The 23094-nt window shown below is 58.8% G+C and overlaps 12 protein-coding genes across 12 annotated transcripts; 5 read left to right on the top strand and 7 right to left on the bottom strand.

Annotated features, from left to right (window-relative positions):
- Nucleotides 1-122: 122 nt before the first annotated feature.
- Nucleotides 123-1481, top strand: CcaverHIS019_0403090 (uncharacterized protein; the record flags this gene model as incomplete). Its single annotated transcript, XM_060600130.1, has 5 exons — nt 123-146; nt 179-599; nt 750-824; nt 855-1077; nt 1142-1481. 5 exons carry the CDS (start codon nt 123-125, stop codon nt 1479-1481), a joined length of 1083 nt encoding a protein of 360 aa, XP_060456754.1.
- A 65-nt stretch (nt 1482-1546) lies between these two features.
- On the bottom strand, nt 1547-5751 carry TRM8 (uncharacterized protein; the record flags this gene model as incomplete). Its single annotated transcript, XM_060600129.1, has 2 exons — nt 1547-4640; nt 4682-5751. 2 exons carry the CDS (start codon nt 5749-5751, stop codon nt 1547-1549), a joined length of 4164 nt encoding a protein of 1387 aa, XP_060456753.1.
- A 235-nt stretch (nt 5752-5986) lies between these two features.
- CcaverHIS019_0403070 (uncharacterized protein) lies at nt 5987-7054 on the bottom strand (the record flags this gene model as incomplete). The annotated part of the gene is made up of 1 exon (XM_060600128.1): nt 5987-7054. One exon carries the CDS (start codon nt 7052-7054, stop codon nt 5987-5989), a length of 1068 nt encoding a protein of 355 aa, XP_060456752.1.
- Nucleotides 7055-7458: 404 nt separating this feature from the next.
- PAM18 (uncharacterized protein) lies at nt 7459-8171 on the bottom strand (the record flags this gene model as incomplete). Its single annotated transcript, XM_060600127.1, has 3 exons — nt 7459-7477; nt 7595-7717; nt 8011-8171. 3 exons carry the CDS (start codon nt 8169-8171, stop codon nt 7459-7461), a joined length of 303 nt encoding a protein of 100 aa, XP_060456751.1.
- A 254-nt stretch (nt 8172-8425) lies between these two features.
- Nucleotides 8426-9446, bottom strand: CcaverHIS019_0403050 (uncharacterized protein; the record flags this gene model as incomplete). Its single annotated transcript, XM_060600126.1, has 3 exons — nt 8426-9167; nt 9201-9351; nt 9389-9446. 3 exons carry the CDS (start codon nt 9444-9446, stop codon nt 8426-8428), a joined length of 951 nt encoding a protein of 316 aa, XP_060456750.1.
- A 592-nt stretch (nt 9447-10038) lies between these two features.
- On the top strand, nt 10039-11064 carry CcaverHIS019_0403040 (uncharacterized protein; the record flags this gene model as incomplete). Its single annotated transcript, XM_060600125.1, has 3 exons — nt 10039-10049; nt 10088-10376; nt 10411-11064. 3 exons carry the CDS (start codon nt 10039-10041, stop codon nt 11062-11064), a joined length of 954 nt encoding a protein of 317 aa, XP_060456749.1.
- A 535-nt stretch (nt 11065-11599) lies between these two features.
- CcaverHIS019_0403030 (uncharacterized protein) lies at nt 11600-12116 on the top strand (the record flags this gene model as incomplete). Its single annotated transcript, XM_060600124.1, has 2 exons — nt 11600-11938; nt 11970-12116. 2 exons carry the CDS (start codon nt 11600-11602, stop codon nt 12114-12116), a joined length of 486 nt encoding a protein of 161 aa, XP_060456748.1.
- Nucleotides 12117-12429: 313 nt separating this feature from the next.
- PEX13 (uncharacterized protein) lies at nt 12430-13873 on the bottom strand (the record flags this gene model as incomplete). The annotated part of the gene is made up of 3 exons (XM_060600121.1): nt 12430-13284; nt 13327-13577; nt 13675-13873. 3 exons carry the CDS (start codon nt 13871-13873, stop codon nt 12430-12432), a joined length of 1305 nt encoding a protein of 434 aa, XP_060456747.1.
- Nucleotides 13874-14244: 371 nt separating this feature from the next.
- AVO2 (uncharacterized protein) lies at nt 14245-15705 on the top strand (the record flags this gene model as incomplete). Its single annotated transcript, XM_060600120.1, has 3 exons — nt 14245-14347; nt 14389-14552; nt 14584-15705. 3 exons carry the CDS (start codon nt 14245-14247, stop codon nt 15703-15705), a joined length of 1389 nt encoding a protein of 462 aa, XP_060456746.1.
- Nucleotides 15706-15763: 58 nt separating this feature from the next.
- CcaverHIS019_0403000 (uncharacterized protein) lies at nt 15764-16186 on the bottom strand (the record flags this gene model as incomplete). The annotated part of the gene is made up of 1 exon (XM_060600119.1): nt 15764-16186. One exon carries the CDS (start codon nt 16184-16186, stop codon nt 15764-15766), a length of 423 nt encoding a protein of 140 aa, XP_060456745.1.
- An 896-nt stretch (nt 16187-17082) lies between these two features.
- vps35 (uncharacterized protein) lies at nt 17083-20056 on the bottom strand (the record flags this gene model as incomplete). The annotated part of the gene is made up of 5 exons (XM_060600118.1): nt 17083-17241; nt 17275-18639; nt 18677-19496; nt 19534-19740; nt 19776-20056. The coding sequence occupies 5 exons, from the start codon at nt 20054-20056 to the stop codon at nt 17083-17085; spliced, it is 2832 nt and encodes a 943-aa protein (XP_060456744.1).
- A 1021-nt stretch (nt 20057-21077) lies between these two features.
- On the top strand, nt 21078-22966 carry CcaverHIS019_0402980 (uncharacterized protein; the record flags this gene model as incomplete). The annotated part of the gene is made up of 7 exons (XM_060600117.1): nt 21078-21186; nt 21229-21588; nt 21636-21804; nt 21848-21949; nt 21988-22183; nt 22222-22356; nt 22427-22966. The coding sequence occupies 7 exons, from the start codon at nt 21078-21080 to the stop codon at nt 22964-22966; spliced, it is 1611 nt and encodes a 536-aa protein (XP_060456743.1).
- Between the last annotated feature and the right edge of the window lie 128 nt (nt 22967-23094).

The raw sequence follows: 23094 nt of genomic DNA, 5'->3' as shown, positions 1-23094 counted from the left end.
GCCTCCACCTAGGCCCTCGGATTTTGAAGTTACGTCATGGCAATGTGCGGTATCTTCTGTCGGATTGTGTTCATTACCAAGCGTTCACCTCAATCACTAAACTCTCTCAAACACCAGTCAGCATGGACAAGCCACTCGGCGTAGCGGTGAGCTCTCGTTCCTATCAAACTGAGACTAGGTCGTAGGCATCGGAGAGGTCGCGCTCAACACGCACCTCCCAACCCTCCTCCTCTGCTCCCACCTCTTCCGGACGCTAGCACTCGTCGACATATCACCCGGCGCCCTGCAACATGCAGCAAGCAAGTTCCACGTACCCAAAACGTATACCACTCTGGATCCTGTTCTCGCGGACCCCGAAATCGACGTGGTCATGATCATGAGTGCGAATGAGTACCACGTCGAGCAGTCCATCGCAGCCCTGCGCGCTGGCAAGCATGTGTTCGTTGAGAAACCGCTTGCGCTCACCGTCGCTGGAGCCGATGCTGTTGCCGCGGCGGCTCGCGAGTCGGGCAAAGTGTGTTTCGTGGGCTTTATGCGCCGGTACGCCGAGGCGTTTTTGCGCGTCAAGGACATGGTGGCTGGGGCCAAGTTTTCTTATGGTATGTCGGGGGCGGGGGGCGGGGGGAGGGGGGCAGAGAGGAGGCGGGGACATGGACGTGTTTGGGAGTGGGGGGAGTGGGTGGAGTGGGAGGGTCGGGTGGGGGGAGTGGGAGGGTTGGGAAGTGCGGGGGACGTTGGGCTAACAGCAGTGCGCGTCCGCGACATCATCGGCCACAACGCCTTCTTCGTCTCCCAGTCTGGCTCCTTCCCCCTAAAGTTTGACGGTACGTCCCCACCCCTCCGGGCTGACTCAGACATCCCTGTTTCCGCAGCCCGCGAGCGCGCGGTCCGCTCCGAGGCCATGTTGGCAGACGCGTTGGGGACCCATACCGAGCGCGACAGCAAGACGTGGAACCTCCTAACCGGCCTGTCGAGCCACGACATCAGCGCGCTCCGCGAGTTGGTTGGTATGCCGCGGCGTGTGTTGAGTGCGGTGCGGAGTGGGGACTGTAATTGGATCTGGGCGACGTTGGAGTAGTAAGTTTGTGTGTATGGGGGGGGGGGGGGGGGGAGATGAGAGAGGAGGAATAGCTCACACCAGCGACGGCTTCGTGGCGTATTACGAAGTCGGGATCGACAATGTGCGCGTGTTCGACGCTCATATCGAGGCGTACCTCTCTGACCGGCGTGTCAAGGTCTCCTACGATACGCCGTACGTCAAGGGCCTTCCTATTACCGCCTCGGTGCAGTATACCCGTGACGGGGACCATGTCGAGGAGACCATCCGGCCGACTTACGAGGACGCGTTCACGCTGGAATATCGCGCATTCTACGACGCGATCGTCAAGGGGACACCGGTCAAGACTAGCCCCGAGGACGCGCGCGAGGACGTCGTAATCTTCAAGATGATCATGGATGCGATTTGGGCCGGTGAGATCTGAAGAGCATACAAATATTAGTCATTGCATGCAGGCCAACAGGCCAAGATTACCCTTGGGTTTGATTATTACTTGGGAATAGGAAACAAAGCGCCGAAAATCTCGTCAAAAATGCACAGCACGAGGTGCTGGTTGAGCCGGCGGTCCTGCAGTGCACCCCACACGAGGTGCGCGGCGCGGCGAGCGTTGCCGCGCCCGATCATGTTGGCCGCGACGTCGGGGATGAGCATGCCCAGACGACGCGAGGATGTGATGCGCGCGTCGAGGCGGTCCGCGTCCGTGCGAGGCGGCGAGTCCGGACGCCGCGCGCCGCCGGGCCACATCGCGTCCTGGAAGACCCGTAGCACGCGGTCGACCTTGCGCGGGGCCGTGTAGCGCCGGAAACTGTCTCGCATCTTTCGTTCGATCGTACCTCCCAGCACCTGTTGCAGAATGATGACGATCGCCTGCCGCCGCAGCCAGTTGCTCTCCTTCAAATCAAACACCTCAATAAAGAGGTCGCAGATCGGTGCCGTAAAGCCACCAGCCGCGCCTTCTCCCCCAAGAGGCTGCAGCGCAGGCGGGAGTGCGTTCTCGAGTGCGGGTACGGCAGTGTCGCCAGAATCTCCGCCCACCGTAATCGCGGCAGTTGTCACCGCTGAGGATTTGCTAGCAACTGGTAAGGAGGTCGAAGCCTCGACCCTCGCCCATGGCAGTAGCGCAGGCATCAACACAGCCAGCTCGTCTGTCACGCCTTGCACACCGTCAGCCACTTCTGCGAGCTGCCGACTGAGGCCTTGCGTCATGAGGTCGAGCATCGGGGGCATCGACCCATCTTCAAATCCGATGGCGACTGTGCGGTATAGTGTCTGCACAATGCGCGTAGGTGCGAGTGCAAGGTTGGAGCTGCGCGGCTGCTGGGGCCGCTCGGACAGGAAGTTGCGCACGAGCCGACTGTCGCACAGAGCCTTCTGCGCAAGGATGCTCTGGATGTACTTCTGCAGACCGGCGCGGCGCGACTCGATGAAACCCGCATTTGTGAGCGGCACGAGTCGTTTGCTAGGCAGGTCCACGACGTGGCGCATCGCATCGCTGATAGACGGGTCGTCGCGCAGTGCCCGATCCAGTTCATAGAACTCGTTGTAGCGGTGCACCACATGCCACGCGAGAACGACGCGTTCGTCCTGCGTCTGAGCAATCTCGAGCGTGTACCGCACGACCTGGTCCTCTGCCACAGCGCGTAGAATGGTACCGCGAGTGCGTCCCGGCACGAGACGGTTTTCCTCTTCCTGACGCCGGTACTGCGCAACCTCGAGCTCGGCCGTTCGCAGCTCGCGACGGAGCGAGCTCTGAGATCGGTGGAGCAGCTTGAGCTCCTTGGCGTTGCCGGTAAGCTCGGCTTGCCGGATGAGCCCGTCCAGCAGCGCGTCTTGCTTCTTGAACTCGGTAATCTTGCCCTCCAGTCGTGCAATCTGTCCCGATAACTGCAAGTCGCCAGGAACGGCACTCGCAGTACTGGATGGAACCAGGATGTCGATGGCCGACTCCGCGTCGGGTTCGTCGTCGGACGGCAAGTCGTCCATGAAGATGCTCTTGGAGCGGCGATGCAGGTTGCTGTCGGCGCTACCACGACGCACTAGTTGAGGTGCACGTGGGGGAGCAGCTGGAACTGGAAGTACAGGCGACATTGCGAGACCTTTCAGGTCCTCAGCCGAGCGAGAGGTAATCTTGCGCCCAGCGAGTGGATGGTAAGGATCCGTGGCCGCCGTCGCTTCAATCAGCCCCGGCGTAGACATGCTCAGTGGGTCGACGTCAAAGTCAAAGCCCACCAACTGTGGGGAGTCGAGCCCTTCCAGCGATTCAGACACCTTGCGGCTGCCAGCGTCCTCGGCAATAATCTCATTCAGCGCAGTCTGGAGAGCCTCCATCCGTTGCGCCTCGAGGTGTTCGTATTCGTCGTCCGTCTTGTCGTTCGAGAAAAGTGGATCCCGCTCTGACGGCTCGTCAGCGCCCATCAATGTGTTCAGGTAGACTGAACGCCGAGGCGGTGGTGTTGATGTTCTAGCTGGGATGGAGCCAGAGCGAGGCGAGGTAGACGCAGAACGTTCAGGCGTGATGCGCCGCTTGGTGAAGTCCGGTGCCGTGGTGGACGTGACAGTCGACGGCGCTGCCGGCGTCACCGGCGCAAAGCTGCCGTTGACCAGGTATGGTCGTGGTGACAGCCGGGCCGAACGCGGAGGTTGCTGCTGGTCGCTCGTGCTCCGCCGTTGGGGAACTGGAGCAACAAGGTGCTGCGTATGCGATGAGGGCGGGCTGTGGGACGATGTCCTGGTAATGCGCGGTCGAACTGAATCCTTGAGCTCACTCAAAGCTTTGAGATACAACTCGCTGGTCCGGAAGGCATCCCAATCTCCCTCCTCCATCTGGAGGTACACGTCCCTCTGGGCATTGTAGACAACGCGCTTGCCTTGATCAACAAGCTCGGCCGTGAGCGGGCCCTGCTTCTCTGCCAGCTCCGCGATTGTTTCAACAAGGTGCGGAGACACGGCGATACGATGCTCCGAGTTGAAGTACGTCGAATGCAGGAACGCCATATCGTCTTTCATGGTTCGCTCGTTCATGCCTCGGTCCTCAGTCTTGAGTCCTAGGCCGCCAGACGCGTCGAGCGGGTCCTTGAATCCCTCGACGGTGAGCCAGAACTGTACGAGATGCGAGCGTCCTCGGCGCTCCATGAACTCCAGCCAGTACGCGAGGCACGCCGGTTCGCCGAGGATGGTGCCGAGCGAGACGGTAGCAGATCGTGCGAGAGGCGAGTCGCTCGCGCGCGTCGGGCTCTCAGCCTTGCCAGAGAGCTGAGCGATGCGGCGATCGATTTGCCAGCGTGCTCGCTCCAGACGATGGACGTAACGCACCGCCCGCCGTCCATCCTTGTCCATCTCAGACCCTGCTAGCTTCTGGGCAGCCCGAGCGGATCGGAGTTCGCGGTCCACGTCGGCACGGAGGCGTCGCGCGTCGCCGAGCGTGCGCAGCTTGGGGAGGGAGCGCATGAACTCCTCAAATTCCTTTGTAGCCGAGTGAGCTGTAATGCTGGTGGTCATACCATCCGTCTTCCTAGTTCTTGGGCTGGTTGATGGCGCTGACGGGACGCTTGACAGCGCCGAGAGGACCTTGTTGACCTGTTTCCTGTTGTCAGCATACGAATTGGTGAAAGATTGCGGACGCACCGCTCATGCAGGAGCTTGGCACCCTGTTCGCTGATCTGGCGATTCCAAAAGTCCGAGTCGCAGAGCATGTTGAAGACGGGCATGATAATGGCGCCGAGCACGATCTCGCGTACCATGATCGCGACGACGTCGGTTCGCTCCTTCTCGGGCAGGAGGACGAGCAGCGCGCGTTGGACGTGACCACGGAGGTGTGCCTCGATGGCGGGTATGTCAGCGTCCGGGGAGACGTTGCGGGGAGTGAGCGCCGGATGCGCGTGGGTAGGTAGCGGCAGGGGGAGGCCCTTGTCGGGGCTACTGGGTGGTGCGGCGAGGTGCTCGACGGAGCGGAAGTGCTGGAAGTGCTCAGTGACGAGGGGGAGTACGCGCGCGGTGACGACGGAGGGCCAGTCCACGTCCTGGGCTTGCTTGGCCGCGGATCCGAGTGCATGTCGGATGATGCTCTCGACGGCGTCGGGGAAGGCACGCGACGGCGAGATCTTCGTGTACCACGGCAATACGTAGAAGGTGCGGATGAGGCCGAGGATCGCGTCGAGGCGCGCAGCGACGGCTGGGGTCTCGAACCCGGGTACAGCAGTGCGGCTCGCTGCTGCGAGCGGCGATTGTGGAAGAGGGGCGGATGCCGCTTCGGCAAGCGCGTCGCTCACCCCAGCAGCACGCAACCGGCTTCCAGCACCGCCTGCCTCGCTCTCCATCCCGGCAATGAACTCCTTCCATCGAGTAGGAGTGGTAAACGCCAAAGGGCGTGTCGCGGCATGCTGAAGGCTCGAGAACGGCGTGGGTGGGGATCGGGCCTCGGCACGGCCAGCGGCGACAAGCAGCGCGGCGATGCCGATCGTGAGCGCAAACGCGCCGAGCAGGGGCGGTAGGACAATGAGCCGTACGAGATTGCGTGCTATTGGAGACAAGGTCGCCGATGCGCCGAGCGCGAGCGCAAGCACAATGAGTGTTTTCTGACGGCGCGATGCGGATGGGCTCCTGAAACGTTGTTCCAATGCTGGAGAAGGCTGCCGAGGCTCCAAAGCCTGATTCGGCAAGGAGGGCGGAGGCTTGCCCTTGATGTTGTTGTTCATGGCGAGCAACGTAGAGGTGACGAGGGATTCCCTCGCCACCTCGTTTAGAGATAGCGATGGAGAGGGGAGAGATGGAGACACCTCGAAGTTGATGAGGGGTTTGGCGCGTTTATCGATGCTGTTGGGTGGCAAGTTGGGACGCGACACGCGCTTACCGCCAGGAACACAGGGTTCATTCATAGCCGGTTTAGCAGTGGTCCTAATACTATGGTCCTAATCAAATCCAATAGTCCTTCTACTGAATCTCCTCGGGAGTGACAATCACCCATCCCTTGTCCGCTGTGACAGGGCGACCGCGCTCGGCCTGCTCGAGCGCAAACGTCTCGTTCATCTTGGCAATCTCGTCCATATACTTGGCCTTGCGGTTTACCCAGAGCTTGATGCCGTCATCGCGGTTGATGCCGTGGAAGATCATCGGCCCATCAGAAATGGGCGTGTCGCCGGCAGCGAGGACGGGGAGCTGCCACTGGTCGATGTACGAGAGCACGGCTGCCCATTTACCCGTCATCCAGGTCGCCGGCGTCCACAGCATCGGGGTGAGGACAAAGTTACCGTTTGAATTGTTGAACATTCCTTCGTCAATCTGCTTCCGCGCGGTTGTGAGGAGGCCCGAGTTGTTCATAAGGAGCGACACGCCAATGACATTCTCGGGCGGCACGTTGTAGCCGTACTTAGGGTCCGAGGCGACCATGCGAACAAGCTCCTCGGCAGCCGCGCTAATAATGTAGACGGCGATGCCATTGGCCATGAGGCGGTTGAAGAGCTCAACCTGGCCGCGGAAGATCTGGGGCGTGTTGACCTCGGTGTCAATCCGCGTGCCGTTCTCATCCGCGTAGGTCGTCTTAATTGTGCCGTTGAGCCCCATGAGGTCGTCGACGTGGCCCTTGAGCACGTCCAGCTTGATACCGCTGAACACAGCCGCCGCCCACCAGTAGCAGATTTTATCGTCAATGTCGCAGAGACGAAGATAATAGCCGTAGATCGACTCGCCCTCGTTGAACGGGACGACGCGGAGGGACGGGTCGAGCTTGTCCGGAGTGAGCACGCCGATGCTCTCAAGGTAGGGCATGAGGCTCTCCTCGAGATCGTAGCGGTCGCTCGTGTTGTCCCAGTCAAAGATGGCGTAGTTGGAGGCATTGGCCTTGCTCGCGATCATGGTGTCGAGTGCATCGGCAGCAGCCTTGGGCCAGTGCTGGAGGGAGGGGCCGGCGAGGTCGTGGTGGTGATGGTGACCCTTGTCCTTGCCGCCTCCTCTGGGAACCGCCACGGCGAGGACGGCAGGCAATGCGAAGAGGAACTTCATGGCGTTTGTAATGGTGTCGAGGACGGAGAGGTGTTGAGGAGGGAATGTGGGCGGAGAAGAAAACCACATTGCCTTTTTAGCTCGGGTTAGTGGGGTCAGCGCGATGCGAGGGGACACCGGTGATAGCAGGCAGGATGGGTAGTCGGTTGAACAGAAACTGATGTCATGTTAGCAGCGTTAGGGAATTGAACCATTCATGCCAAAAGAGCTGCGTCAATTCGTCAATCGTCAACTGCGCTTGATTTACCCAGTTCGGACATTACTCAACCAGGTGGAGGTGGAGGTCGAGGTGGAGGGCGAAGGGGAGGCGTGCCTTGAACCAATGCCACCACAGAGATCCAGAACAAGTGCTCGTTCGTCTCTCTATGGAATACGCCTCGTCGCTAAAGTATAGTGCTACAGATCTACTTGCGGACCGTCTTGCTGCGGGTCAGCTTGAACAACCTGGGACGCAAGAAACAGCGAAACCGCAAAAGTGGCACCAACTGCCACATCTCCTGCCATCCTCCTCCTCATCGTCCGCGCGGGATCTAGACTCACTCAAGAAGAGCTTTCGCCTCATTGATCTTGCCAGCTACGTAAGCTGAGCCATTCTTATCTGGGTGGTTGGCGAGCATGAGGCGGCGGTGTGCATCCTTGAGCTTGTTGACGGTGAGGGGGTCACTGTGGTGTGGTCAGCAGACTTTCTTGAGGCGCAGCAGTAGAATGCAGGAAAAGTTTGCCTGCGCGTTTTCCAGCACAAGGAGAACAGTGCTGTCGGTGCCATTCGCATTGGATTGGGCGGCAATGTGAATGTGTTTGGGGAAGGTTAGATGAAGACGGGGGAAAGAGAGAGGGGGGCGGCGACTTGTTCGCGTCACACTCGAGATGACTCAACTCGGAAGCAGCAACCACTTGAACGCTCCAGCCTTTATCCTCAGACGTCTCCAGATCTCTGCGCATCTCCAAGCACTCACCGCAGACCCAGGATCGCGATAGCCTCGTTGCGGTCCATCTTGGGCTTGAACCCACCCTTGACAAACTTTTCGGCGGCACCACGGCTCATCATCTGCCACGCGACACGGCCGGCGAACGCGGCACCGAGCGCGCCGAGACCCACAGCGACTGCTGAAGACATGTTGGTTTGTTGACTGGAGGAATGAGGTGATGGTGGGTGGTGGGTGGCAAATTCGACTTTTCGTCGGATGATCCAGGACGGGGTGGAGGCAGTTTAATCCCGCCGATCACGTGACTTGGGCCGCCATTGCTGATCTCGGCAGCCGCCGTCAGCGGTGCGGTGAGAGCAACCGGAGCAAGCTTGGCGAAGGGTTTACTATAGTGGCGGAGAAACTGATCCATATCTCTACCATTACATATGCTACATTTCCGTGCTTAGGCGACCTCGTTGAGCCGGTCAACAATCATTTGTCCCGCCCCACCCGCGTTCACCCAGAATGTCTTGGGCGTAAAATCGATGTAGAGGCGGCCGTTCTCGAAGCAGCTCTCACTCCGCTTCCCGCCGTGCTTGAGCTCGTCGATAGCGCGGAGCACGATTTCCTTCTCGGTGACGACCTCGGCGAACGCTTCCTGCAGGAGATCGTCCTTTGGGAACTTGTGGCTATTGAGCGAGAACCGAAGCTCGTCAAAGTAATCGATGGCTGCGCGGGCCAGCGCCTCCTCCCAATCCTTGCGGATGTCGACACCAGCCTCCTGGGCCGCCTTGAGCTTGGTGTAGTTGTGTTCAAAGTTGGGGACGAGCTTGATGTCAGGCATGTTGAGGGCGTCGGCGATTTGCTTGCGCAGTCCTTCAGACTTGGGGTCGTACCTTTTGGCGATGCTAAGCTTGGCGGTCGGGGACAGAACCTCGGCTTTGGCGGCCGGAGAGGCGGACATGACCTCGAGCAACTTGCTTTCTTCGAGGCCGCTGTCGACGTTGCAGAAAAAGTTGTTGGGGTTGAAGACAACGTACAGCACGCCGTCCTTGATCATAGGGCCGCAGTACTCGTACTTGCCGGCCTCGTCCATGTCAAAGCTGAGAATGTGCTTGGGAGCGGCAGTGTTCAACTCGTTCTTGCCGTTATCCTTGTTGTTTGAAATAAAGTTCTTAAGACCCCAGACGGCACCGTTCATGTATCTGAGGTTAGAACCAACCTTGGGGTTTACTCACTCGCGGATCACATCGCCAGCCCTGCCCTGGGTGTCATTGGTGAGATAGGGGACGATGTCCTTGGGGTCGACCTCGATCGTCCACGCAGTGCCGAGCATGTCGGAAATCTCCTTCTCGAGCTCTGGCTTGATAGAGTCAAACGAGTCACGGACTGGGTCTCAGAATGCCGTGGATAAGTAGATACACACCATTCTTCCTGTCCATCAGGCTAAGCTTTGCGGCAGGCGGGAGGCGAGTAACTGTCATTCTGGGCGGCTGTTGAGGTTGTATGAGAGAGTGGGGTGAGAATAAGACGAGGCACCCTGCCCTTTATATGTACATATGCAGCAGCCAGCAAGGAGTGGGGTCCAGTCAGCAGACAGATGACGCGTCACAACGAACGCGTCTCTCCCTTCATGGGGCAGGGCACAGGGGGTCCGAGCGTGTCGGATCGGGTCGTAATGCGGCAAGCCACTCAGGGGTTGGCTTGATCGTGATGTGCATCGTAGAACAATGTGACATGAACGTTTGTGACCTACACGTAGCAATTTAGAAGTGTATTAGCGTGGCGTTGGAGAATTAGAAGAACATGTAGGTTGTTGAGAGCTTAAGAGTGGTCAGTATATCAGGGTTGGTACGTAGGTACAGTCCCGTTCAACATTCAAAGGTTGACTGTAAGAAGCTTACGACAACCAAAACCCTTGGGCCCTCAGGATCTTTGTTACCCGCGATTGGATGAAACCCTGTGACTATGGTCAATTGGTCAACACTCGATACCTAACATGCTCCGAACAACCGTACACGATTCACGCCTCAAGAGAGAGCATGTTTCTCTCACCCTCCTTTCATCTGGCCGCACATGGAGAAACTGTGAGCTCCCCTCGCCCCTCGCCCATAACTGACACCAGGCCACTAAAGGTCCGCGTCGCCATCCGCGACCTCTGGGAGCCGACGACGTCGCCTGCCTTCAGGCGTCTCATGGATGTTCTGGGCACTGAGCCGACGATAGATCCCGAGTGGGCCATGCTCCACGCAGCGCTCGGGGGCGTGTTCAACGACGATACGCGGTTCGTGCAGCAGACCGCCGTCCTTGTGGCGGCGTGGGCTGATGCCGCCTGTCGTATATGCCATGATGAGCTGCTGGGCGAGGCGTTGGCGGACAAGATTGAGGGAAAGCAATTACGCCTGTTTCTGAATGTGAGTAGTGGTTTGTTGACCACGTTGACAAAAGGTATCGCCCACCGCCAAGCCCGCCGTCGAGTGGAGCAAGCAGGCCGGCGGGTTCGTCATTTCCATACCGTCGGTTGTGCTCGCCAACGACAACTGTAGGGAGTACTTTGAAGGAGCGATTCGCGAGATCCTCCAAGATAAACCTACCAAAGTTGTCCCGCCGACCAGGCTACAAGATTCTGCGCCGGCAAAGGAAAGTGATGACTGGGAGACTGTGCATGTCGGCACATTTCCACGCGCCTCTTTTCCTAAACCCGAGCGCCTGCCACTCGTCGGTGCCCTCCCTCGCCCAGACGACCTCCTCCTCCGCCCACCCTACAATCTGCGAGTCCAGTCTTCGCGGCATATGGTGATTGTCGAAGCCTCACACTCGCCAACACTGCAACTCCTACACGACTACTTGTCACAGTGGTGCCGGGTTAACCACAACCGCACCGATGAGCCACCTCTGATCGAGATCACACTACACCAATCGCCCTTCGCCTTGGGACAGACATATGACCGCCTGGAACTGGAGGGCGGAAAGCAGCTCAGTTTCGTACTGCCTACCGCGAGTATCGTGCTCCACATTGTCGAGGGGGTGTTGGGGTACGAAAGGGTCGACAGTACGGCCGCGAGTTGGCTGTTCTGCCGCACCGAACCGTTCCGCTCCTAAAGAGATGTATTGAGCAAGGATGTCGCGGACATGATTCGAACCCCGGCTATACTGTAGTCAAGCAGTTGATCGTCACTCGCAGAGCTGCGCTGCGTGACATGACGATGGATGATGAGCCAATAGAAGTGGCAGTTGCAGTTGCAGCTTCCAAGCTACCCAGCAACCAGCAACCAGCAACCAGGCCAACCAGCAATCATCCTCTGCTCCCTCCTCCAAGACCATCACTCGACCCACCCTTACCCAGTGATCTGATCACGTCGAGGCAGTGTCATCAACGCCACCACGCTCTACACGTTTATCAGAGGTTGGAGGTTGTGCGCACAGACCACGCACACAGGTGGCGAGGTGGTGTCAAGGGAAGAGGGTCAAGTTTGTGCGCCAAGTGGGCCCCATGGGCAAATGGCTACAACCCCCCAAGTAGTGATCATCCTTTCAACCGCTCTTCTTTCCTCCAAACATTCCCTCCTCAACTCCTCATCATACTATCAACGTCTTCCCCACCCATTCCCTCCACGTACCGCGTTCTCAAATCGTCATGGCACCGAGTATGAGACCCAGATTGACGCCCAAGGCGTCGCGCAAGCCCAAGACGCGGGGACGTATCACGCGCGGCCGCATCATTCCCGCGACGCGCATCAGTGCTCGCACACACGTTTGGAACGGCCTCGCGGAACATATTGCGGCAGTGGATGCGCGCGCGGCCATCGGGACCATGGGACGAGGGTGTGGCAGCCCATCGACCACACCACAGCCACCCACGCCAACGGACCTCCCCGACGACATGGGGATCTTTCTCGCATCGTCAACGGACGACATCTTACCTACCGAGTTCCGCGTACCGAGATGGGACTGTATAGACTTTGGCGCGCTTAGAGTGAGCTCGAGCGGGAATCAACTGATTGCAGCGCGCGTTTAACAAGAAGTTCCATATTAAGGGGACGAGCACGCTGCATCTAGGAAAAGAGCAACTGAAGCAGTCGAAGAAGTGGACGGCTGCCGACGTCGGGCTCAAGGAGGGCGACACGATCGATGTTCAGTTCTGGACTCGATGAGCGCGATCGGCGCGGTAGCGTGCGCTAGAAGTAGACGAGCTGTTGTACAGACTTTTTAGATCACGACAATGTAATGAGAGGGGACGGTGGTTATGACACAGTTGGTTCGTGTCCCAACCTTCGCAATCATCGCGCATCAGTGAACATCAGTCGCCCCCAGGCCGTAACCTTTTCTCGCTAGTGGATATGCGTACATACGTGGAGAGAGACATCCCAACCCGCCTCCTCCGCTGCGAACAGGGGAATAATGCTGCGCCGCACTCGCGCACTACGTCGTGTCGTGCCATGCCAGCCGCGATGCCGCCGACTACGGCTACACCATCGGCATGGCCATCGGGTTGCCATTCTGCATGCCCATGCCCATGCCCATGCCCATGCCCATGTTCGACATGCCCATGTTTGACATGCCAGACATGCCCATGCCCATTCCCATCCCCTGGCCCTGCATTGGCATCCCCTGCATCCCTTGCATGGGGCCAGGGATTTGCGGAGCGTCCTCGCGCTTCTTGATAACCTCGACATAGTTTCCCGGGAACCAACCCTGGCGCCCGTCGCGCGTCCGTCCGCGCCACCACCCCGACTCGCCTGGCTTTTCACCCTCGCGGCGCTCGAGGACAGCGACAATCTCGTCGGGCTGCAGCGCAAGCTCCCACTCCTCGGTAGACTTGAAGTCCCAGCGCGCGCGCGCAAACGTGAGCTTGGTGGGGTCGACTTGGCCGCTCGCGTCAATAGCGCCAGCCTGCTGCTGCTGGCTCGCAATTAGGAGCTTGACCAGCCTGCTCATGAGGTAGGGGAGGCCGATAGCCGAAAGAAGGAAGAGGAGGAGAGGCTTGGCCGAGGGGCGCGGCGCCTCGGCGCCGTTGGGGCCTATACCCCGGCTCCACTCGTTCGCCCAGCCCTTTTCAGGGCCAGATTTCTTGCCTCGTAGCCAGTTCAAGATCCGGCGTCCAAGGCGCATGATGCTGAACACGCCAAGTACTTGGCCGAGGTAGGTCTTGAGGCTGCCGAGTTGGTCGGCGACGCCGACCATGGCGAAGAACGAGCTGTGCGTCGCCATGTATGTGCTCTCGACGAGCTGCGCCAGGGATGTGAACGCTGTCACGATCGACTCGATGACCGCGAACGCAGGCGCAGTCTGCTGCTGCATCGCGCCAGTGAGGGAGGGGTACTGTTGTCAGCTCAACCTGGAATGCCAAGAGCTGAAACTCACCTCGCCGGGTCCACCCATCCCGCCAACGCCGTAACCTCCCATTCCGCCGTACCCCCCATAACCGCCCATACCGCCGCCGTATCCACCTCCAAAACGGCTATATGGAGACGAGTACGACGAGTATCCGCCACCCATCCCGCCGTATCCACCATAACCGCCGCCGCCGTACCCTCCATATGAGCCCATCGAGCCCATACCCCCATACCCGCCGCCGTAGCTGTTCATCGTGGAGCCGTACCGTGATCCGTAGCCTGTAGAAGAGCAAGGTGAGATTGAGATTGAGGTTATAGTTGAGCATGGAAGAGCGAGGTCAGCGAGATGGTCGTGCGTGAGCAGGGGCCAACTTACCTGACGATACGAGCGAGTTGTCAGCGAGACCGGTCGGGCGATCTGGCAGTCGTGGTGCGACGCTAGAACTGCCAATGTCCTCTGCGGTGGTGGTGATGGGAACCGGTGGTGGGGAGGTGGAGATGGCAGCGGGGTTCGAGGTGGCTGCTGCGGCACTCTTTGTCTCCCAGGGTTTTGGCCGTGGTGGGAGTGAGGACATCTACGAGATGGAGATGGAGATGAGGATGAGGAAGGAGAAGGAGAGTAGTATAGAGGAGGAGCCTAGAGATTGTAGAATGTATCGGATATCGGTCGAGTTGGAAGCGAGCGGGTTCCAAGGGTGGGCGATGTCCAGAGTTGTAACTGAGTGTGGGGGGGAAGGTGGCTTTACTTTGGAGCGCTTTGCCCCTTGACCGGCGGATGCTATAACCGAGACCGCATTTATGGATTTATGGATTTATGGGTGGCGGGCTAAAGACGACGCCACGCTGCCACGTGGTAAGCAAGCCGACCACACCGGGCCTACTCCGCCTTCGGTCATCTGCGCCCAACCCAATCCGCCTTGGTCATCACCAACCCTCCAGAGCTACCATGGCAGCCCCGGCGCCATGCCCGCTAACCTCGGGCTCACCGCCCCCCAGCTCACGCCTACAGGTCATTCGCAAGCCAAGCCTCCGCATTCGGCAGGCCGTGCGTGGTGGGCTCTCCGCTCTCCCCTTTACCCAACTGATTCAGATGACAACGTGCCGCTCCTCATGAGGCTGCAGCACAAAGGCGACCTGCGGAACACGGATAAGGCGCGCTTGACAAGCTTGGCATGGGCAGCTCTCGAACTGAGCGTCGAGTCATTCGAATGGCTCCTCCTCGAGTACGGGCACGACGACTCTGAGCTCTCAAGAGTGCGTCTCCTTCAGTGCTAGCTTACAGTAGGACGCGGATAACAACAACATCTTCCACTTCCTGGCAGCAGCACCGGCTCCACCCGGCTTATCACCATTTACGGACCTGCTCCTCTCAGACTCACTCTTCCCACCACGCGCCCCACGGCCGGTGGGACACGCGATTGAGTTAAGTCTTCGCATGACGGAGGCGTATTACGACCTCTTCCGGATCGTCGACTGGTCCAATTCATCTGGCAAGACGCCCCTTCACTACGCGGCGCAAGTGGACAACGCGCCGTTCATTGACCTATTCTGCGAACTTGGTGCCGATGTGGACCTGGCAGACCTACAGGGTAACACGCCACTACATTACGCCTCAGCATGGGGACATATGGGGAGCGTGCAAGTGCTCCTCGAACGCGGGGCGCAGATGGGACTACGTAACCTCGAGGGCTTTACGCCTGCCGACTACGCGTACTCGAACTCGGCGCGGGTTGCCATAGACAACATGGCCCGCGAAGTGAATGAGGAGCGCCGCGCGCGGAGGAAGGAGGCCAAGCGCCTTGAGCGCGAAGCTCGAGAACGAGAAGAGAGAGAGCTCCTCGCTGCACAGGAGGCATGGGAGAGCCAACAGGCCGAGAGCCGCGAGCGCGAGCACCGCGAACTGGCAGAGGCGCAAGAGGAATGGGAGCGTCAGCAAGCTGCCCGCGAACGTGAGCGTGAGGAGGCGCAGGTGCCAGAAACAGGGGGTGCTTGGCCCCAGGCGCAGAGTTACTCCCATGGAGAAGAGTACGCGGGGCAGGGATACGACGTACCAAGCGGTGTGTTCGCTGCTGCCACAGCCGCCGCACAGGCCCGCGACCACCGCGGCTCCTACCGCTCAGAGCGGACGCCTGTTTCGAGTGGCGCGTACGTGCGCGACGGCTCGCCCACGCCGCGGCGTCAATCGGACGTACCTATATTAGCGTTCGCAGCCCCAACACCACCACAGGCTCCGGCTCTTGTCATGCCACAACAATCCCCATCACCAACGCCACCGCGCACCCCAATGCGACGCACCCCGCAACCATCCCCGCCGCGGTCGCCCTATCCTGCGCAGCAGGGCATGCAGCGCACCAATTCCGCCCACAGCTCCAACTACCGTGTGTCCCCGTCGCATAGCGACGTGTAACCGGCGAAACAGGTATATTGTGTATCGCTATGACTTGTGGGTACTGTGGCGTTCCTCATCACTGGACAGGCTCGTCTTGCACCTTCTTGAGCTCCTCTTTGAGGGCGGTCATGTGACGGTTGAAGTCCTCGCCGAGCTCCTTGAGCTCCTTCGCCATCTTGGACACTTGACCGAGGTATGTCTGCTCTGCCGTAGCGACGGACGCCCGTAGTAGTTCGAGGCGGGCGTCTCGCGAGGACGTCGTAGCTGGTCTGGTCTGGACTTGTAGGCGGACACGTTTCCGCAGGTGTTCATTCTCGCGTTGAGATGACGCCACCGAGGAGCTCTTGGCAGGCGACACGCTTGGCGTGGCCATTGTCTGCTCCCATGGGTTCTTCCAGTCGATCTCGATGCAGTCTCTCAGCCAGACCACTTCTCCGGGCACGAGTCTTTCTGCACGATGCGGTCGATCGACTGCATGGGGAAGGAACGACGTGTACATTGACGGCACGGCATGTGTTGAAGCCGGGCTCTGTGCCCTTGACGCCGGCGACGCTGGTCGGGGCGCAGATTGCAACGTCGCCGACGCTGGTTCATTGTTGTCCTCCGCTGGCGGGGTTATGGAGGAAGTTTTTGTCGCGCGATGCGACGCGCTCGTTGCAGCTCGCCTGGTCGTTGCACGAGGCGGAGATGGCAGGTGCGAGGTACAGTTGGCTGCTGTACCAGCGTGCGCGGCTGGGCTTGTGTTGGTCAGGTACCCAAGGTCGAGGCAACCTAAGCGCGGGGGAAGGCAAGGTCGCTCAACCCCGGTGCGTTCCCGCCAAGTGGCCGTCATTACTACTGGATTTCGCCCGCCGTCCGAGGTTGAGGTTGTGACGACGGTGGCGTTGATGTGAGGATAGGATACGGGCAAAGAAACTAAAAGCTATTGATGCACAACAAATTGAAGGAGAATGGGAGAAGAGGTAGGATAGCGCCAGAGAGTGAGTGGATGACGGTGAACAAAATCAATGGAGAGCGAAGGAAGCCGCTCAATGACTCGCCACCCATTTACTAACCTGGCTAAACCATGGACACTGCGCTTGGCCTGCTTGGGAACGTGGTATTCAGTCGGGAGCGACGCAACTGAAAACGAATATTGCCTGCATGTCTGCAGATGTGCATGGCGATGCACGTTATGAACAAGACAACCGCTGGACCATGACGGTATCAAGGCAAAAGGTTGTCTTTTCTGGGGCCTTACCAGAGACCACACACCCCCCTGGGTGGAATGGTGTTCCAATCAACTCTCGACTCCGTTTCCAGAATAGCCCGGGCCATGGTTCACGCAGGCCCACCACACATCCCTCTTGCAATGATCATCCATAAGTTCCCTTATACAAAAACTAACCCAGAAAGCTACGCGATGCCCATCTTCAGGCAGCCGCCGACAACATCCACCGCGCTCCAGTCAACGACAAGCGGGCGCTCCTCGCCGTCTTCCTCGTCCTCGGGCTCGCGCCGCTGGGCATGCAACGTCTGCTTGTTACGGATGCACCGGAGCGTGTTGGTAAAGTGCTGCTGTCAGCTGTCTCGAGCAGGGGAGCTCACCTTAACAATCATGTCGGGCGTGTTGATGCCGTCGATGAGACCAGGTGGGCTCGCCGAGGCGGGGTGCACGTCCGTGGAGTGCACCGCGTCAATGTTGGAAGTGATGAGTTCGACGAGAGAGTTGATGTACTTTGGTGTGACGGCCTCGACACCCTGCTCAAAGTAGTAGATGTAGCGGTCGAGCGCGTCGACGTACAGCTGCACACTGGTGAGCTCGTCAATGCAGCCCGTAGCGATGCGCAGACTCTTCTGCAGACATTCGAGCACACGCTTGCCGTCGCGCAGTGGCTTGTTGACCTCGTGCCGCTCCCGCCCAGGCTCATCTGTCTGCCACCACATGTGCGACGCGTACAGCACAGCCGTCGCCTGGTGGCTCTTCTTGAGCAACTTGGACCCGTGAAGCGCCGCCTTGGTAATGAGCGTATCGTAGTTATCCGGCCCGAAGACGCGAGAGCTCTGCAGCGCCGAGATGATCCCAGTGATGGCCTGGAGCTGTGCCCGCGACTCGGAGATGCTCTCCTCGTAGATGACGAACGCCTGCACGAAGAACTCGTATGCCAGCTCCTCGAGGCCGCAGTCGTCGGCAACCTGTCCTGCCAAGAGGAAAAGTTGGAGGCAAGTCTCTGGTGCCTCGACCTTCGTATACAAGATCGAGATGAGGCGGTGAATAAACTTGAACAGCGATGTGACGCGCTGCTCCCAGTCCTTCTCGTCCGGCTGTCGCGTCTTGAATCTCCGTGCAAGCTGGATGCTGCTTGCAATAAGGGGCGGGAAGGTCCAGCGGATCCGTTCGCCGCCCTCGGCTAACAGCTTGTTGGCCGTCTGTAACAGGTCAAACTGGACGTGCAGATCTTCGGAGCGGAACAGGTGCACCATACGTGCAACCCAGCCCTGCTCCTCAGCCATCTCGCGCAGGTCAATCGGTTGACGGGCGTGACGGGGTGCTCCGCTAGCCGAGTCCTTCTGGTCGCGCACGAGCACGGCACAGAGGCCGAGGACTCCTTCGACGTCAGAGGTTGTCTCAATGAGAGTGTCATTCTTGAGAACACTGGACACGACTGCCTGGCCAATGGACGCGCGGGTCGTGTAAGGCTGCACAGAAAGCAGGGGGATGTAGCTGGGTATGGCGAGCAGGGTGAGGACAGAGAGGTAAGAAAGGATCGGGGCGAGAAGAAGTGCTAAAAGGTTGGCAGTTGTCTGCGGGGCATGGAGGTCGGGCGAGTTCTGGTAGTCGTGGACCTTCGTCGTCGCGTACGACAGGATCTGGTCAATGTACTCGAGCCGGTCTGGATAACAGCTGAGAGAGAGGTTGGCGAGCGACACGAACAACGCGGTGATGTCCTGGACGGACAGATCTGGGCGAGCCTGGACGTCAGCTCGTTTCATACCACATTGAACTCACCTTAATCAGCTCCACGATCTGTTGCCAGAACACCTCGAACAGGTGTGCGTCCTCGGGGATGCCGCGGAATGTCCTCAACTTGTGCGGCGCAGGCTTCTCTGGCTCGGCAGTCTCCTCCTCATTCTTCTCTCCCTCGGCGCCACCGTTCTCCTTGGACTCGTCCACCGTCTCCTTGTTCTCTCCTTCGCTCCCCTGGCCTTCCGTTTCTGCACCGTCCGCGACCGACGTGTTAGCCCACTCGTCCGCCTCGGCCGGCCGAGGCGAGGGTAACTTTGCCTCCGTGGGCGATGTTGGTGGTGAGCCCTTGATGCGCATGCCCTTGACCTTGTCCGCTAAGCGACGGGCAGCCTCCTCTTCTCCTCGCTTCTTCTCGTCGGGATCCTCATTCTCTGCCTCACGCGCGGCAAACGCAGCCAATCTGTCGATGAGAGCGATGACAATCTGCTTGACGTTGACGCGGGGGTGCAACTGCGCTGTTGCGCCGAGGAACTGTGGAAGCGTGTGCAGGTGGAACTCGTCTGTGAATACCTGTATAACTACCTCCATGAGGTACTCCTGCGCGATGACATCCTTGCAGTTGACAACTTGCTCGAGGACCGCTGGCAGGATCATCTTCTGGTACATCTCGACCTCCACTCCCTCGAGCTGCGAGAGGCGCACGAGGTTGGTGCCAACAAGAATGCGCAGGTCGCGCCGCTCCATTTCGCGCTTCTCGCGCTCACGCGAATGGCCCTGGTGCTGCAGCCGCACCCACAGCTTGTTCATCTCGATGAAGTTGGTAAGCACGAAACCGATCGAGTCCTGCAGGTTGCCCAAAGGTCTGTTGTCAGCTGGACGTTGAGAACGAGCTAGCTCACCCGTCCTCGCTTCCGACAGGGAGGAAATCACGCGTCTGGCCCGAGAGGTAGTGGCGGAGGAACAGGCCTCGTGTCGGATGCTGCACGCCACGGGACATCTCGAGCATGTCCTTCATGATCTCGCGCACTGGTGCGTCCGGAATGGACATGTACACCGACCCGACCGTAATCATGAGGTACAGGCGGGGTACAATGTTACCGGCGTACCTGTGTGTCAGCCAGCTCACGGATGAACGCCTCACTGGACAAGCTCGTAGAGGTCGGCCAGATGATGCCGTCCGTCGACGTGCGCTTCGTACAGGTACGTGCTGAGGTATCGGAGGCTGTCAAAGACAGCCATGTACAGCTCATAGTACTGTTTCGGCGAGAGGGACGAGGTGCGAAGCTCGGACAACATGGTTGATGCGGCCTTGAGAGCCTCCATGATCTCCTCTGCCTCGAGACACCGCCGGAGCTGTACAGTCTGTACTTTGACGACATTGAGGGCGTCGGCGAGGATCTTTGGATCCTCTGAGACCGACATGGTAGGATATTGAGCTGGAGTTGCTCGATGAGGTGATATGGATATGGAGTTAAGTGTGGTAGATGAATGAAATGATCGCTTGTCAGCACAACCGCTAGCTGCGCGAGGAAGGCGACAGCACGCTACGATGACGCCTCAAGCAGTGCACACCGTTGCAGTCCATTTGATTCCGAACAATAAAGAGGCACATGGTTTTCACGTGGCAGTTTTTTTTCGGTCCAGATGAGCTTTTGGAGAGCTGATCAAAGTGGAGGTTGACATGTGAGCATCATAAACGAATCCTTCCTCTTCATTCCTCTTGCCACACAGATAAACCGCTCAAACCTCTTCTTATAGCGTATGCCTTTGATCGTTACCCTGCCAAGAGCTTGCTAGCACTGCTCGGACCGCCGCTTGGGCGGACATGGGTAGGATTGGGACGCTAGAACTCTCGGCAGCGGCGGTCCCTTCGTCGCCCCGCGGGGCAACTTTCCATGTTTGAGGGACGCTCAGACCGCGTCTGCTAACCTTAAAAACTCTCTAAAGCAGACATGAACTGATCCTTCCTAACTTTCTCCCAGTTCTCTCAGCAATCAGTCAAGAAAGCAACCCCGGTCCTCCAACCTCGCAGTCACCGTACGCCACACTTGCTTGGGACTTTGCACCCAACGTCACCCAAAGTCCAACGCCCAACGTCCAACGTCAACTAAATCTTCTCTGGTCACTAATAGAACTCGTTTGCTCAACAGGTCTCCGTACCTTCCCAACTCTGGCCTTGGCATCCTTGGCGGACCTTGAATGGTCATCCCCTACTCCCTAGTCAACTTCAGCCCGCTCGCAATCCGCGAGACACGGGACTACCTTCCTTGGCGCTAGACACCCTACTGTTTATCGATCCAAGATCAACAGATTTTGATTGCACTTCCCCTGTGCTAGGTTCTCTTGGCACCAGTTTTGGTCTCTATCCTCAACTTACAACCTCGAGCCTCAGTGCTGAAGTCTTGGCCAAATTTTCCTAGCCTAACGTCCGTGCCCTAGCATCATGGTCAAGCTTGACATCAATGAGACGTCGCAGTCGCTCGCCATCTTTGGCGGGTACCTCGTTTTCTTCGGACTCGTGTCCTTCTACTTCAAGGAACGCCTCTACATGTGTATGCCAAACACGCAGCGATGCACACGAGCTGACTATCCAGCTGAGGCGCTAATGGCCTTCCTTGTAGGTATCGCCTTTGGCCCCATTGGGGCGGGCGTATTCTCACCTATCGACTGGGTACACGGCGACGAGCATCAGCTCGACTACGTCACTTACCAGATCTCGCGTATCGTCATGGGTCTCCAGGTCCTGTTTACCGGCCTCAACCTGCCGATGAAGTACATCTGGCGCCAGAAGCACAGTCTTTCAATTCTCCTGCTCCCAGTGATGACGACCGCGTGGTTCACCGTCGGTCTGCTGGTTTGGGGCCTCATCCCGGGCATGACGTTCTGCGAGGCCCTGGTCATCGGTTCCTGCGTTACCCCGACAGACCCGGTACTAGCCAACTCCATCTGCAAGGGTATGTGCACATCGGTCTCCACCTTAGCCCCTTGCTCACATGTTCAGGCCGTTTTGCCGAGAAGTATGTACCCCTCGGCGTCCGAAACATTATCCTGGCCGAGGCTGGTGCGAACGATGGCTTGGGCTTCCCCTTCCTGTTCATCCCCCTGCTCCTTATCTTGCGGTACGAGCCCGGCAATGTGGTCAGCACAGTCGGTGGCGCTATTGGCCAGTGGTAAGTATCTTCTGACTCTCATCTGCTCCATAACTCACGCCAGGTTCTACGACATTGTGGTCTACCAGATCATCGTGTCAGTCGTACTTGGGATCGTGATCGGCTACGTCGCGCGCAAGGCTCTCCTCTACGCCGAGAAGCACCAGTAAGCTGGTCCACAAAGATGTACTCACACCTTCTTAGCTACATTGAGCACGAGTCTTATCTGGCCTTCTGCGTCGCCATCACCTTCCTCACCCTCGGCATCGTCGGGATCCTCGGCTCGGACGACATTCTGTCGTGCTTCGTCGTGGGCAATGTCATGAACTGGGACGACAGCTACCGAGAGGGTAGCGAGGGCCAGGCTTTCCAGGAAGTTATCGACTGCCTGCTCAACAGTGTAAGTGTCACTCCATCATGTCCATACTAAACGCACAGGGTATTTTCCTCTTCATCGGCGCCATCATGCCTTGGGACCAGTTTGGCAATTTCTGGAGCATTACTCCTTGGCGCCTTGTCGTCCTGGGCATCTGTGTTATGCTGGTCCGCCGCCTTCCTTGGGTTTGGATGCTCGTGAGTTGGTTGGTCAGAATATCGCTCACCTCTGTCGCCGGTCATCCCCACCTTGGCAACATGGCGCGAGGCCCTCTTCGCCGGCTACTTCGGCCCTATCGGTGTCGGTGCGCTCTTCTACGCCCAGGTCGCCCTCCACTGGGTCCCTCACGACGCCCGTCCGCGCCTGTACGCTATGGTGCTGCCCGTCGTCTACTTTATCATCATGACCTCGATCATTGTCCACGGCATCACGATCCCGCTTGGCATGCTTCTTCAGCGCTTGTTCGGCTTCGACCCCTCCAAGCTCTTTTCCGGCGGTCATGCCGACTTGCTGGATGCCAAGAGTCTCCGCGGGGTTCCTCCCGTCAGTGCCCTCCCTCAGCTCCCTATCCACAGCAACACCTCGGCCCAAACCATCGAGTGCACTGCCACCAAGGCCGTTGACGACTCGCTCCTCCATGTGCCTGGCAAGCCCGGCTCAGTTAGCCAGAGCAACATGAGCCACATGGAGGGCAGTGAGACTACATACGAACAGGACCACGTCCGCGGCTGGGGCCGTACCTCCAACGTCAGCGGGCGCAGCACGCCCGACCTCGGCCACCACGGCCATGGTACGTGGCATGTATAAGGTGTGGCGGATGATGGCGCGTCGATGCGTCAGTAGCGTTATCCTCCCCTACGCGGGAGAGCAGCTCCGTAATCCGTATCCATAACCACATGAACAACGATCTCACGATCGCGTGCTCGAAAATAATG

Source organism: Cutaneotrichosporon cavernicola (assembly GCF_030864355.1).
Source record: "Cutaneotrichosporon cavernicola HIS019 DNA, chromosome: 4".
In the NCBI taxonomy this organism is placed as follows: domain Eukaryota; kingdom Fungi; phylum Basidiomycota; class Tremellomycetes; order Trichosporonales; family Trichosporonaceae; genus Cutaneotrichosporon; species Cutaneotrichosporon cavernicola.
Note: the sequence above shows the minus strand (reverse complement) of the source record. Positions and strands in the feature narration are given on the sequence as shown.